Source organism: Rhamphochromis sp. 'chilingali' (assembly GCF_963969265.1).
Source record: "Rhamphochromis sp. 'chilingali' genome assembly, chromosome: 7".
NCBI classification, from domain to species: Eukaryota; Metazoa; Chordata; class Actinopteri; order Cichliformes; family Cichlidae; genus Rhamphochromis; species Rhamphochromis sp. 'chilingali'.
This window is the reverse complement of record NC_137934.1, coordinates 31,687,661-31,702,101: the sequence shown is the minus strand read 5'-3', so window position 1 is coordinate 31,702,101 and position 14,441 is coordinate 31,687,661. Positions and strand designations below refer to the sequence as shown.

General features: G+C 40.0%; 1 protein-coding gene across 2 annotated transcripts in view; it reads right to left on the bottom strand.

Moving 5' to 3' along the window:
• Window positions 1–12,391, bottom strand: part of fnbp1l (formin binding protein 1-like) — a 56,959-nt gene extending 44,568 nt beyond the window's left edge. For both annotated transcript variants that reach the window (XM_080887752.1, XM_080887753.1), the window contains exon 1: window positions 12,236–12,391. In XM_080887752.1, the coding sequence (XP_080743878.1) occupies window positions 12,236–12,259 (24 nt within the window). In that variant the 5' untranslated portion in view covers window positions 12,260–12,391. The remainder of the gene's footprint in view (window positions 1–12,235) is intronic.
• Between the last annotated feature and the right edge of the window lie 2,050 nt (window positions 12,392–14,441).

The window sequence follows — 14,441 nt, the reverse complement described above, 5'->3', positions numbered from 1 at the left end:
CTTATTATTACAGTTGAAAATTTCACTCAATTGTAGGACGGCGTTAAAAATGTAACTTGGAACACTTTTTATCCGACCTTTATCCAGACTAGTGACTAGGAAACCATTTCATTTTTGCTAGGGAGTAACAATATAGTACATGTTCATATTAAGTGCTTGCATTATAAATAAAAGGTAATGTTAAAACATTTCATTGATACTTTTGGTATCATACAATGAATTTCAATAGCACTGGTAGCAACAAAGAATGGTTCGGATGCCTTCCTAGTTAGTACTAAGACCATTACTAGCTTTACTGCATCTCTTTTTTTTTTAACCTTTTTAACATTGTTTGTCTGGCCAAGAGGGTTTAAATGAACAATGGAGAGTCTAGACTAAATCAGAATAAAGTAGTGTTTGTTGAAGACTGCCTTGAGACAATACAGGGTCACAAATGGCTTTAAATTGGTTCACAAATGGCTTCAGTAATATGAATCCTGTTTGGAGGCTATTGTTGCCATCTACCTAGACTGGGTTTCACACAATATCAAGTACTGGATAGAAAAAGGCTGTCAGGAAAAAAAAAAAGAGCTACAGTAAGTATATTTCCCACTTTTCAAAGAAAGAATAACAGGTCTTTTACATGCTCTCATATCATGTTTCCTGAATTTGGAGGTAGGCTGCTACTCTCAGCAGTCTGACTACCTGATATATTATGGTCTGGGGTGCCTGCTGTAACCAGGAGGTACTTGGTAGACAGGTTACCAAGGTAACCAGCAACCCTCCATGCTGAGCAGCTAGTGCGAGTATGTGCAAATGAGCAGCTCACAGTGTAGCAACACAGCATTTTTATGGGCCTCTGAAACTTCATTGGCCAAATAAAAAGCCTGGGAAAACTCTTGCTGCTAGAATGAGCATTGTTTCCTCATATGCAAGCAGGCTGTATGTTGGGCACGGGAGGGGGGGTGAAAGAAAAGAAAGACAGGAAAGGGGAGAGGGGCCTGTCCTAGTTTCACTCGAGCCATGTATATGCATTCTCTCAATATGTCACTATATTTAGGGTATGCAAAAAATGGCAAACCTCTGACAAAGGCCAGTGATTCCCATACATGCTACGTCACAACAAGAAATACCCCACAAATACGTCCACTGTATTTTTCCCATGCAATGTGAGCAGCAAGCTAAACAATCAGGATTCATAGAAATCACTGAGAGGTTTCTTGTAAACCACAGCTGATATCAGACCTGTGGGACTGACATCCAGTTGATGACTTTGCTCAACATATCAAAATTTCAGGCATTTCTCACAATTTCCTGACTTTACACATGGACCAGTAAAACCAAATAAGCAGCATTTTGTTGTCTCTTTCGCATACTTTACTCACACCAGGATTTCATCCAGTTTAACTCAAACAGACAGAAAGAAAAACATCTTCCCACATGCAGCCCATGGGAGAAAACTTCTTTGAAAAGCGTTTCACCATCACTAAAGTCTATTTGAGGCTCTGTGACATTAAACCATTTTGAAAGACTTCCTATTTTATCTTGGCCCGTGGGAAACCCCTTACCAAAAGTATCTGTGCTGGAATTGTCCAAACATGATCCCGGGACAGAAGAGGATGGGTTGGATTAAGTTCTTTAGCATAAGAATGGAGAAGAATGGAGTCATTACAATTACAGTACAAACCAATCAGCCATGAGATGACAACATTCTGTCTCCAAATTTTACCATTTAATCCACACCTTCGATGCCATAACTTGACTGTGAAGTTGGAATTTCCATAACAGTTCATCTTTTTATCTTCTTAGAGCACCAGAAACCCCTCCCCATTTGTTGCTTTGCTTGCCGTAGCAACATCATAACACAGTTGTGTCTATTTATGCCAGCCGTTAAGGCATCATAAGCTTGCTGCGGTATTCTCCTGAACAATATTTGTCACCACTCAGACAATACTGCCACATACGTGTTGATGTAGGAAGAAAATATCTCAACAATGGAAGCAAAGACTTTGCCAAGTGTTTCCTCCTTACATAGTCTCAAGTTTTCAAACTGTTGCAACCTCTCCCTCTGTATATAGAGGTAAAAAACCAGCATGATCCTGCACCTGTGTCTTTAACCCAGCTGCAGCGGCAGGTTGCAAAAATCGAGAGGCCCACGACCGACCGAAGTACAACAAAGATTATGCCACACAGCACATGATGTAACGTCAAACTCAGCAAGCGCCATGCTTGCATGACAACCATAAAAACACCATTAGAAGTTCCTCCTTCTGTAATCAGGGATTACAGTTATGGATTGGTGAATAGTAAGTTTCCCACATTCATCACTTGATTGCTAAATCAAGTCTCAACCTGCCATAAATCACTCAAGGTGAAGACGCCTTTAGGGAAAACACTGAGAAAGATCACTAAACTTGAAACTGAGGACAATGAGCGCCTCGATGTTGTTCTTGTGAAACACTGCAAGTCCCGGTGTTTTGTTTTTAAGTCTGTAGCGATTTGGTATCATGTCCAGCCGCACAGCAGATATCATCAGTCCAGCAGGTGAGCAAGTTTAGCCGGCACCTGACATGTTTAGTACACAACAAGCAAAGGACATCAGCTGGAGGGCATTTATCATCTATGAAGCGCTCTTGCATGGTCTATCAGGCTCACCAAAGACTCCACAGCCTAATAAAACCTTGCTTGGATCTATTTTAATCGAATTTATCAAAGCATGCTGCTTCTATGTAAAGGCAATAATATAATTATATAAAATACTATATTAAATGAAATAGTAGTAGTGGCTTCTGTGTAATCCATAGAGTGGTATACTGAAAAATAAAAACCATGTCATCACAGTGATGTAAACAGGATGTTGATAAAAAGGACTCTGCTCACTAACTTGCAACTGAGCTGTTTCCCTAACAGGTAGATGATCTGCTAATTATTTTGTTGATTTAATATTTAATAACAATAAGAAAGAAAGAAACCCAGAAACACCACACAAGCAAATATATTTTGAAAATTAATAAATAAAAAATAAATAAAACCCTGATTTACAAAGATAAAAAAAACACGTTATAATATGACTAATTGCAGGGGGCTTATTCCATTAAAGAGAATTTCAGCTTGAAGGTTGGTACACTAAAATAAGGAGGTAACAAGTCAAGTTTTTACAGCACACAAAAAAAATGTATACTGTAAGTAAAAGAAAAGAAGCAGTACCCAACTTCGTGTATTTTACAGGAAATAAGAACTAATTAGAAGGTAAGTAACTTTAAGTAGTGAATGAGTCATTGTAAGTTGAGTAAGTAGTATTTTAGAGAAAAGGAGAAAATACAAGAAGCAAGTAGTTTTAAATACTGTGTAATCTCATGGTAACTAATAATATTTTCCCATCACACACTGTATTTTTGGGGTCCAGGCTGTATTATGAAGTGGCTTAACCTTGCCTAACTTCCAGGTATTTTGCAGGACATGGGACCCTCCCTTCCTGTACACCAAGTTATGTTTGGACAGTGATGGTGAAAGAAAAAAAAAGGTTAGACTGCATCTTCATAAAGTTGCACAGGCCTGCAAATGTTGATGCCATTTATTTTTTCTTATAAGTTGGTAAGGGAGAACAGTCCTCATTAAATTCATATTAGTAGACTGTAAGGACAGTTGAATCACAGAACATTTCATACTTGCAGTATAATCATTTCTTTGCTTCCTTTAAAAACTGGATTTTTCGCTCCCTTATTCTAGAACATTGAAATTCTGTTGAATGACAGGGGAATTATGCCCTTGGTTGGGGACAGTATTATAAAGTGTGACCTAAAATGCTTATATTTAATAAGTAAATCGATTATTTGACCTAATTTTACACACAGCTATAAATAATGTAGCATACACTAATAAGCGGGCACAGTTATAGGATTTGCTCTGAAAAGGTAATACAATATTAATTATTAACAAGTAATGGGTTCCTTATTCCTTTTTTAAACTTTATTTATTAAAATTATTCACATTTTTTAATATACATTTTTTTTTTTTTAAAGGAATAGGCCATAGCATGCTCAATACCATACTTCAACCAGGCAGGCTTCAAATACACTGATGGAAACCCTGCATGTCATGGCCATAGACCCCCACCGACTTTAGACTCTCCATGTTAAAGATTCAACATGTTGCACTGTGTTTTGTTTTTTATCAAACAAAGTTACAAAATTCAGTAAAGAAAACAGCAGCTGTTGCACACTGTAAACTGTGTTTTGTCACATAAGACCACTTAAATTCTCCAAAAGGTGATGCTGTAAGGCTTGGCATTTTAATCCGAGTCCGTGGGGTTTAACTTGCTTTTAAAGTCAGCCTCAGGTGGCTTTGTGAAGAAACTGCAGTTTTCAAATCTTCTATGCTGTCTTCATTTTTCAGCCCCTGTGGGTTCCACTTGGTTGTAAGTGCCAAATTCTAAGATGTTATATTGATAATTTCAGCAAGCTTAATTCCTTTAAATTGATGGACTGTTTAAGATAAAGTCAAAATATTGCAAACAAAGACCTAATCAAACCAAATATGCACATATATTAAAGAGATACATGGATATAATAGTATTTGAAGCTGTATTTTCTTAAAGACTAGTTGTGATAATTAATTAAAAGAGAATTAATATAAAATTTACCATTGTCTGTTTTCATGTTACACAAGCAGAGATTGACAGCAGCCAGACATTCAGCAGAGGTTTAGTGTAATGACTGGTTTGGAGTTCTAGGGAAAATTCACCAGAAAAATTCCCAACAGCTTCCAATTTTCCACATGTCCTAAAGCAGCATTTTTATCCACTGGCTAATAAAGTAACTGACTAATAAACAGTTGACAGACTGACTGACTCCTGGAAGACAGCGCAACACTGAACCCAGCTGCAGCTCTGACAAGTCGTGACTCTAAGCTCCAAGGTCTAAAACTGGTTCTGTCTGTGGTGAATCACTTTATACTTCCTGAAAATAAATCAGAATAAATGATGAAACATCAAAATGTATAAATAGTAAGATGTTATGTTTATGATTAGTATGAGGAAACACAGCTAATGAGTTAAAGTCAAAAATCTAAAATGCATCTAAAAATAGGCCAAACGTCACTCGCCAAATTCCCAAATAGGAACCAGTACGGAAATTCCAGGAGACTTGTAACCACAATTAGTCCCCTGGCTAAAGAACAAACAGTAATAACAATCCCAAAGTTTAAAAAAGAACAACTTTAATGTCAAATAAAGGTACTGTTTACAGCAACAATAATTTCTGACACAGCTAGGTCATGTAGCACACATTGACCCATGTAGACAGATGGGACAAGGGTTCATCCTGGGTCACAGTGCTGGTATGAAAGGGGCACAGGTGTCCTGTGGTCTGAACTCAAGAGGAGCTTGACTGCTAAACAGCTGGGAGGATGGATGCAGCTGTGATCGAATCCAGAGGGAGGCAATAGGAGGATAAGAGGAAGGAAGAGAAGAAGGGACGAGTGGAACAGTGGAGATAAATTCTGTAAAAATGCCAAGAGGAAGGAGGCTCTGTGTTTGTGTGTGTGTGTGTGTACTAGCCTGCAGGAATTAAATTAGGTGGGATGGTGATTCTGTAATTCATTTTCTTCTTTTTGTAGCCAACTGTTTCATTTCACCGTCTCCCTTTCCTTGTCTACGGCATCCCTGACATTGCTGGCACAATTCAAACGCACAGATTTAGATTAAATCTCACCATTACGTCGGGGATAGGGTGTGCTAAAATCTCTTTCCAGAGAGACTAGTTGATTACTAATTGAAACATTGTCTTTCTGAGCTCTTCAAAGCTCTGTACACCCGACAGGTGTTTTCAATGAGTCTGCTTATATGCTGTGTTTTGGAATTTCAGGAAATCTGTCAGCAACGTAGACAGATGCATGTGAGAGACACATTAGTAAATTGAAGCCTTCAGCTGAGCATTTAGGTCACTGTACTGATGGATGTGGACTCCAAATCGGACATTATTACAACAGCATGACTTGAAACTATCAACCAAGGTTAAAAACTTCTCAGGAAATTTTCTTCTGAGGTCACATAGTGAGCGAGCTAATGCCAATTTTCTCAAAGACTTAACACATGCAGAATTATTTTTGCAACCAAATTCATCACTCCCTGGTGGCCAACAGAACATATGCATGTTTAAGGTAAGTATTTTCAACCCTGCAAGCTGCATCAATTTTGTGTAGGTGTGCCTCAGAGGAGGCAGAGCAGGTTGTGTGTGTGTGTGTGTGTGTGTGTGTGTGTGTGTGTGTGTGTGTGTGTGTGTGTGTGTGTGTGTGTGTGTGTGTGTGTACGTACGCTAGAAAGCAGAAAAAGTTGCTTGTACGAATCAAAATTTAGTCCATTATTATCCTTTATGTCCAGCATGTGATGAGGTAACCAAATTTAAAGACCTGGAATAAGGCCTTGATTACAACTTCCACTTCCATGAGTCTCAACAAAATTTTGGCATTGGACATTGAGCGTAAGGGTCTCTATGGCTGTTTCTTACCACCACGCAAATCATTCACACTAGCTGTGTGTATGTCCCAGGTGGCAAACGCAAATACGTTTAATGGAAATGACTACCTGGTTGTTTCTCCAGCTCTCTGTGTTCACAGTGGAGACCTTTAAATATGGTCTAAAATGTCCAGTTTAAGTAAGAGCTCTCAAATCATGCACAAAACAACTCTTCTGGGCGCTTTGAGTGCTCGGAAGAGTAGAAAAGCGCTATATAAGAACCAGTCCATGTATATACGTGATGAGAGAAGTTGTAAAACTTCAGCAGGAAGTATTTTATCATTACAAGGTAGGTTTGTGATTTCTGGGACTATCACAGTTCATAATACCCATCATAGTCCTCCATGCTCAGTGGCTGACAATCACAAGTAATTTCTGCTTTCTCTACCAACCAAAAGACAGCGAGCAAAGTGGCTACATTCATATTTCAGACCGTATAAGCTCTGATATAACTAATGTAATCCATAAACTAATGAATAACCTAAATCGCAGCACCAAAAAACAGACACAAGTAACAGCAACACTCTTAACAGCGCCCACTTCTGACTGACATCTACTGAGCCATGCTGGCATCTCTTCATTAGAAAATTAGATGTTCCAGTCATTGAATCCAAATATTTCGATAGACACAAACGTGAGACTAAAATTTTCACCCGGACGTTTGAGAGAAAAACAAAGAGAAAAAGACAGCTTTGTAGGGTAATTTCCACTGCCATTCAGCAAAATTGATTAATGTTTGGATCCGTTTATCTAAACTCATTATGCTCTGCTTTGACCCACTACATCCTATTCATACTTGATGTACCCTGTCTCTAATGATTTTCCCACTAGGATGATTAGAGTTGCATCTCACCCATTAAGTCTTTAAAATCTACTTGCTACGCAATCCATCCGCCTTCATCTATTCACCTCCTACCACCCAAAAGCTCCCTCTTCTCTCATCATTAACCTCCTCCCTCTGCAGCGTTTCTTCTCTCACACTTCCTTCATTCCCGTCCACCTTCATCATCATCCCTGTCTTTAGTAAATGTGTGTTGGCACAGCTTCAGTTAATTAAGAAAGACATCCACCCTAACAAGCAGGACGTCCACGAAGCAATGTGGGCGTCAAGCATCAGTCGCGTCACACATCCAGAGCTGAAAACAACGTGCCTCTCACTAGCACCTACAAAAACACCCCCTCCACATTCATGCAATGTGTTGACAAGCTTGGCCAGGCCTGACTGTAACAGCTTGTCATGTCCAGGCCACTGCCCTTGGCTTCAACATGACATCATTCGCACCCGCTGTGACCTGCAACGAACCGGACCACTGCCCGGTTAAACAGTAGGAACCTTCTTAAAAGACCTTCCGCTATCAAAGTGGAAGACAAAGAGAAGACACTGCCCATAAAAGCCTGAGATTTGTTCTCTGTTTATGCTACACAGACAGTCACACAGAGCTGTCAAAATATTTTACACATTCAGAAACTAAAGCTAAGAACTCCCCATAAAATGTGAATAATTACTCTGCATGCTGCAAACCAGATGTACTCTTAAGTTATCAGTTTTATATCATCATAAGAATAACAGACCCTGGGCTACAGTCAACGGAAACTGGAAGCAGACATTATCAGAAGTCTGTGGACATCAGACTAAAACCAGGCACAGCCTCAATGGGAGAAGGAGTGAGGAGAACTCTGGAAAATGATCAAGGGACTTGTTGTTTTTTAAAGATTCAGACTGAAATGGCCCAATAATACCACTGCAACAAAGTCAGAAAACAATAGAGGACAAAATGTAGCATACGTACACAATACAGCACATCCTCAGAGCTGCACATTGATAACACATCACAACTGCCAACTACACAAGTGTAAATCCTGACTAAAAATTGAGTGACATCAATTGTACAAAAGAAAATGGTGAAAAAACCTCCAACGGTTCAGAAAAACATGCCTGGTAAGGGGGGGGGGGGGTAATACTCTGGAAAGAAGAGGAATGAAAGTCACTAGAAGAAAGACAAAAAACGTGTGTGCAACTGACACTTAGACAGGTGGAAAGGTAAACAGAGATAGTGAAGATAGGAGCAGCGATACTGAGGGTCGATACATGGGTTTAAACATCCAAAGCAACAGACAATGTACAGGAGTGGATAAGAAGAGAGCGCACACAGGGTGGAGCAGCTGGAGATGAGTGTCAGAGGGATTTGTTAGAGAAGCATAGCAACAAGATTGAAAGGAAAGTTTTATAAGATGGTAGTGAGTCCTGCTGGTTTGGTTTGGAGATGGTGGCACTGACAAAAAGACAGGAGGCCAAGCTAGAGATGTTAAGATTTTCACTAGTCGTGACCAAAGTGGACAAGATTAGAAATTAGCACATCAGAGGGACAGCTCAGGCTGATTGATTTGGAGACAAATTCATAGAAAAAAGGCTGGACATGTTCTGGGGAGGAATAGTGGATATATTGGAGCTGCCAGGCAGGAGGAAAGGGGGGAAGACCACAGAGAAGATTCATGTAGTGAAGGAAAATGCAGAGGGTTGGTGTGACAGAGGAGGGACAGGGTGAGATGCTGAAAGAAGAAAAAGATGATGATGAAACAAAAAAAAAAAAAAGAACAAATAAAAGCTGCAAATGTGAGGTGTTTGGTGGCAAATCGATAGCTGAATGGCTGCAAAAGACAACAAACAGGAGCAGCTTCCAGCTGTCAGCACCGAGTCTCAGGTTTAATTCCAGCCTGGGTAAAATGTATAGCCCTGTTCAATTTCCCAATGATTTTTGTCTTTCTCTAATAATGGCACAATGCCATATAGTAAGTATACTTTTTACTACTACTGTATACAACATTATTCAAAAGTATCTAATCTTTTGCATAAAAGACACAAAAAGACCTGAAAGCAGCAAGAATAGTGCCATAAAAATAGATGACGCTAGACTCTGACATACTGCAGGCCAGTCTATAAATATCACCAACACGAGCAATGATAACAAACACCCTTGTATGAGTCTGAAGGCCACCTGATGCCAAGAACGCAAACAATCCTCTTGCTAAATGCATGAAATCATTTACACGTAACCCCCACCACCCTGCACAGCACCTCCCGTGTGACATGTGAAGAATCAAAATAGCGAGTCTTTTCTGACAATGTGCACGACAGATGAAGGAAAGAGCACCAAAGTCCTGTGAGCCTTTGTGCATGAAGCTAAAACCAGGTCGCTGTTCTGAATCTGAGCCTCGACAATCAGTCTCCTTTCCATCGGACAGCCTTTTAAGTGAAATCATGTCCAGCCTGTCCTTTCTCCAACTACCCCACACCTTCCCATTCTCGATCCCCTTATCCTAGTCTTTCGGTTTGGCCGATCAGCAGAGACGACCGCCCGTCAGCCTCTTGTCCTTCAGTCAGACTTGGCTGCTCCACTGTGCTGGCCTCCAACTCACCTCGTCCAGAGAGACCAAAGCACAGCATGGCAGCATCCTGGCACTAACGCACACACTCATACAACACACAGAAGAGCTTTAATTCAGACAAACGCTTCCTACTTCACAAGTGTGTGTCGGACGGCAGGAAGCCAGCGAGGTAATAGGATGTTCCTTGCTCGCTTTGTAGCGTCTCAAAGAGCTGGGCTAAAGCCAAAGAGTGGAGTAAAAGCACAAAGCCGCACTGAAAACGACGCTGGCTTCCCTTCTTCCCGTTTCATTTAGGGACGACACCTAAGAAGGTGATACAGGGTGAAATACAAACAAACAAACTGCGATTGGGGTGACTTAGTGTTAAATTCTGCCGCCCAAATGTGAGAATTTCATTTTTTTTTAATCTGATTGAGTTTTGAACTGCTCACATTAGAATATAGCAAAATGTAGCCAGTATCTTAATAGGTGAAGCAGCCACTTACCCAACTGTACATAGAATAACAGTTTTTTAAGCCAACTGTAATCTTTTAGTTGGACACAGTTTTATTGTTATTGTTATTCTCAGACTTTTATTTGAAATCAGAGACTTCAATTTTAGAATAAAACAAAAACAGAAAATAAAAGCACACTTCCTGACATTAGAGGGGCAGTCATCTGTAAAGCACAACAGCCAATCAACAGTTTTATGTGGTGTCTTGTGGAGGATAAGCCCTAATCTGACATCAGACAGCCAACACATTAATCCCATCAGCGGACTCGGGGATTATGACGGTGTGTGTCAGCCAGCGTCTACAGTCAGCATATCGGAAGCGCTTCACTGATGGTATACAGACTGGAGCATGTGACAGCGTATCTCATCATTCATAATTTTCTGTTACTCATATACAGTACACTGCTTGGGCTGTGGTAAACACAAGACACAGAGCATTTCATGTAAAACCCCCACACAGACTTATGCTTTCCTTTGTTTATATCAATGCATTTCTGCAGCTCACAAACTCATCACAACCACAACATTAGCACAGTGGATCACCATTCATTCACATCTCTTTGTGATTTTGATCCACAGAAGAAAAACTGAATGGGAAACTCTCAAAGCAGACGCGAGGCCAACAAACCCCTGACAAATCATATGTGAGTCCATGTGTGCTTTATTTCCCAAGTCTCCCCCCCCCCCCCCCCCCTTTTTTTCTTTTGCATCTCAGGCAACCAAACAGATCTCTCTTTGTGGGTAGCAGATGATCGGGTTACATGTGAGGGCTGAGCAAGAAAAAAGAAAAAGAAAAGGAAAAAAATATGAATTTATTTTAAAATGCAGATAATAATCACTGAGGTCAGCCGGAGGAGTATCATCTTGGGGAGATGAAGTGCTCCCTCCTCCTCCTCCTGCACACACACATATACAGAGAGAGAGGGGGGGGAGTGCTTCTGGTAGCCTTTCTGGTTACACAGCTCGTAATGGCCAACACCCAAAAAAAATACAGGATGGAGCCCCACCGCAAGATTAATTTAAGCTAAAATCTGCATACACTGCAACTAAGAAACACTATTTTGAGAAAGGGATGGTAAAAAAAAATCATCTTCTAATATCGGCTGCAGCTCGTGTTTGACACACTTGTAACATTTAAATGTTACTCACATTTTAGCCATGATTTCACTATAAAGGTAGGACACACACGGCGTGAGGTCCACATGTAACGCCGTATGTGTGTCTATAATAACCATGTGTTCCTTCCAGTAACATGGAAGTTGGGACAAAAGGCTGGAGAGCTGGCAACAAAGGGAAGCGTTATGCCAATTAGTAAGTGAATCAAACGGCTGTGAAGTTGCGATTCGTTTAAAAGGAGACCGAGCAGGACAGTGGGCTCTCTCCCCTCCACCCTCCAGCCGGGAGTCCCTGCCAGAAACTGGGTGTAACACATGTAAGAAAACCGTCAACATCCAACTTAGTAAGTTGCCAGACAAACAAACAATTTTTTAAAATCAATTTACCACCACAGATATTATTAAAGCTGGCAAATAGCCGGGTGGTGGAGGCAGCGTGACCCGCACCCCGGCTCGCTGTCGTGGCCGTGTGTCTGCAGCCGTGCCTGCCTATTGTTTCCTCCGCTGTCACAGCCGTTAAGGTGCGCCTCGGATTAGCTTTAGCTTTAGCCTCGCCGGCTACAGCACCGCAGCCGACCAGGCTAGCACCAGCGCCTAGCCGTTCTCCGCGACACAAAGCTAAAAAGGTAACACGGCACCTTTCTTCCGCTCTATTGCCCCAAAGTCGCGGCGGTGTCCGGGCCGAAACACAAAGAAAACAAGCCCAGCACTTTCTCACAAGCACACTTAAAAAGAGTTGAAACGTACCCAGAGCTCCGTTCCCCAACTCATTGCGAAATCCTCTTTCTGAGTTCTCCAGTACTGGAAGCAGTTTTCCCCCCGCTCAGACTCTCCAAACGGCCGCCGGGATTCGGTCCTTCCGACTGTCTGCCGACTGAACTCACACTCCACCTCCTTCACCTCCTCCTCCTGAATCAGCAGGGACGCCCTTCCAGGGGCCCTGGACCACAGACAATCTACAAAGAGAAAAACGGATTTATGTTCAGTGAACATTTTTAATCAGGTCTTTCATATTAAGTGTATTTACCTGTAACCAACAATAAAGAAAGAACAGAGTAAAGCAAAAATACAAATAAAAAAAGACATTTTCAGCAGCTCAGTTTAATTCAAACACTGATTAAATGTATGAACTGGATACAAACTCGAGTATAGAAATGGAATGAATTATTTAGTCGGCATAATACGAAATGCTGCAGGAAAAAATTACAAAAACAGATTTTATGGTATGACAATGTAATACATTTTAATTTCAGTCATTTTCATATTTCACGAAGCTCTCTTTTGGCGCATTTGTTGACTGGTTATTTAAAATTAATTAAAATAAGAAGTAATTTACATTGTCCCATTTTACTGGCCAATAAAACAAATATTTAGATTAATATTTTAATTTCGTTTGTCTTTGGTGTATTTTAATTATTATTTTTTATTTTTTTATTTGTCCTGATCTCTTACCATATTTCCATCATTACACATCATTTCTATAAAGCCGGTTGTTATTGGTGTTAATAATAAATTAATTTATAATTCATTATAGTTCCTTTTATTTCAAAAAAGTCATGTTTAAAGCTACGTGTTTGGATAGCTTTATTTTTGTTTTGTTTTGCTATTTTGACATCAGCGCGTATATTAAAAGTTCGTACGAGGCAAAATATTTATTTGAAAAGTGTTGAAAAGTATCAGAAAAGTATTTCTGATGACCTAGAGCATTAAAAACGCTTTAAATATAATCCGTTTACAGTTTCTTTAATAATGATTTAGTGGTTCCCTCTAGCGGCCAAGATGAATGATTACAGATCTTGATTTATATATAATTAATAAATAAATATTGTAAATTTTTGCAAGTTGAACCTGGAAATAATCCAAAAGGTTGAAGAATTTAAATACTACGTTTAAAATTAAAAATAAATGTTTTTAATTCTGCTCCATTCCTGTCTACATAGTTGCAAATTCTGCTGCATTAGACTGGCTCTTCACAGGTTTGTTGCCATAAATCAGCTTGATTTATCATATTTATTTGCTGTTAAATTTGATAGTAACTCACGTTTCCACCTGAAAACTTTGTATTATGTAGGCATTAAGTTTAAACTGCTGGCTTGAATCTTTCTGTAGAAGATTAATACCGCAGCAGGACAAACTGCACCACAGAGCTTGGCAAGAACTAAAGGCCAGTGAAAACTAAAAATTACTGACCTCAGCATGAGGCCTCCTTATAATTATATTGCTTACACGGATACAGTGGATATAAAAAAAAAAAGTCTACACAACCCTGTTTAAATGCATCATTTTTGCGATGTTAAAAAATGTGATCACAATGATTCAAAAGTTTTCCCACTTTAATGTGACCTGTAATAATTCAACTGATGAACAAATGTGTTAGGAGAAAATAATAATTTTAATAACAAAAAATGTTTTTTAAGGTGTATTTTTGTCAGAAAACACTTCTGTCCTGCAACCCTATCACATAATTTCGACATATGGAAATACATGACATTGTTGCCACGTGTAATACACATCTAGTGCATGGCGAGTCCCCTGGCAGCCTCACTGACCAGTATTCATCTTGGCTTTTAATCAGTTTTGGGGGGCATCCAGGTTTTTCGTCCCATGTTTTCTCCACTGGGTTCCACAGTATATCCAATGCTGTGGAAATTTTTTGTACCCTTCTCCTGCCTGATACATTTAAACAATGAGATCCTTTGATGCTTTTTAAATCCCTGCTTGCCCTGCAGGGGGTCTTTGTTTATCCTTCAAGCTCCCAGTTTGGGGGTCCCTCCTGAGTGCTCCATTTACCACGGGGATCACTATTGCCTTCACCCTCCACATCTTCTCTAAGTCCTGTGTGTTTCTCAAGCTTCTTGCGTGAGTTCTCTCCAGGTACATAGGCCCATAGGAGTGAATGTGAGCATGAATGGTTGTCTGTTTCTATGCTAGCCCTGTAACAGCCTGGGGACTT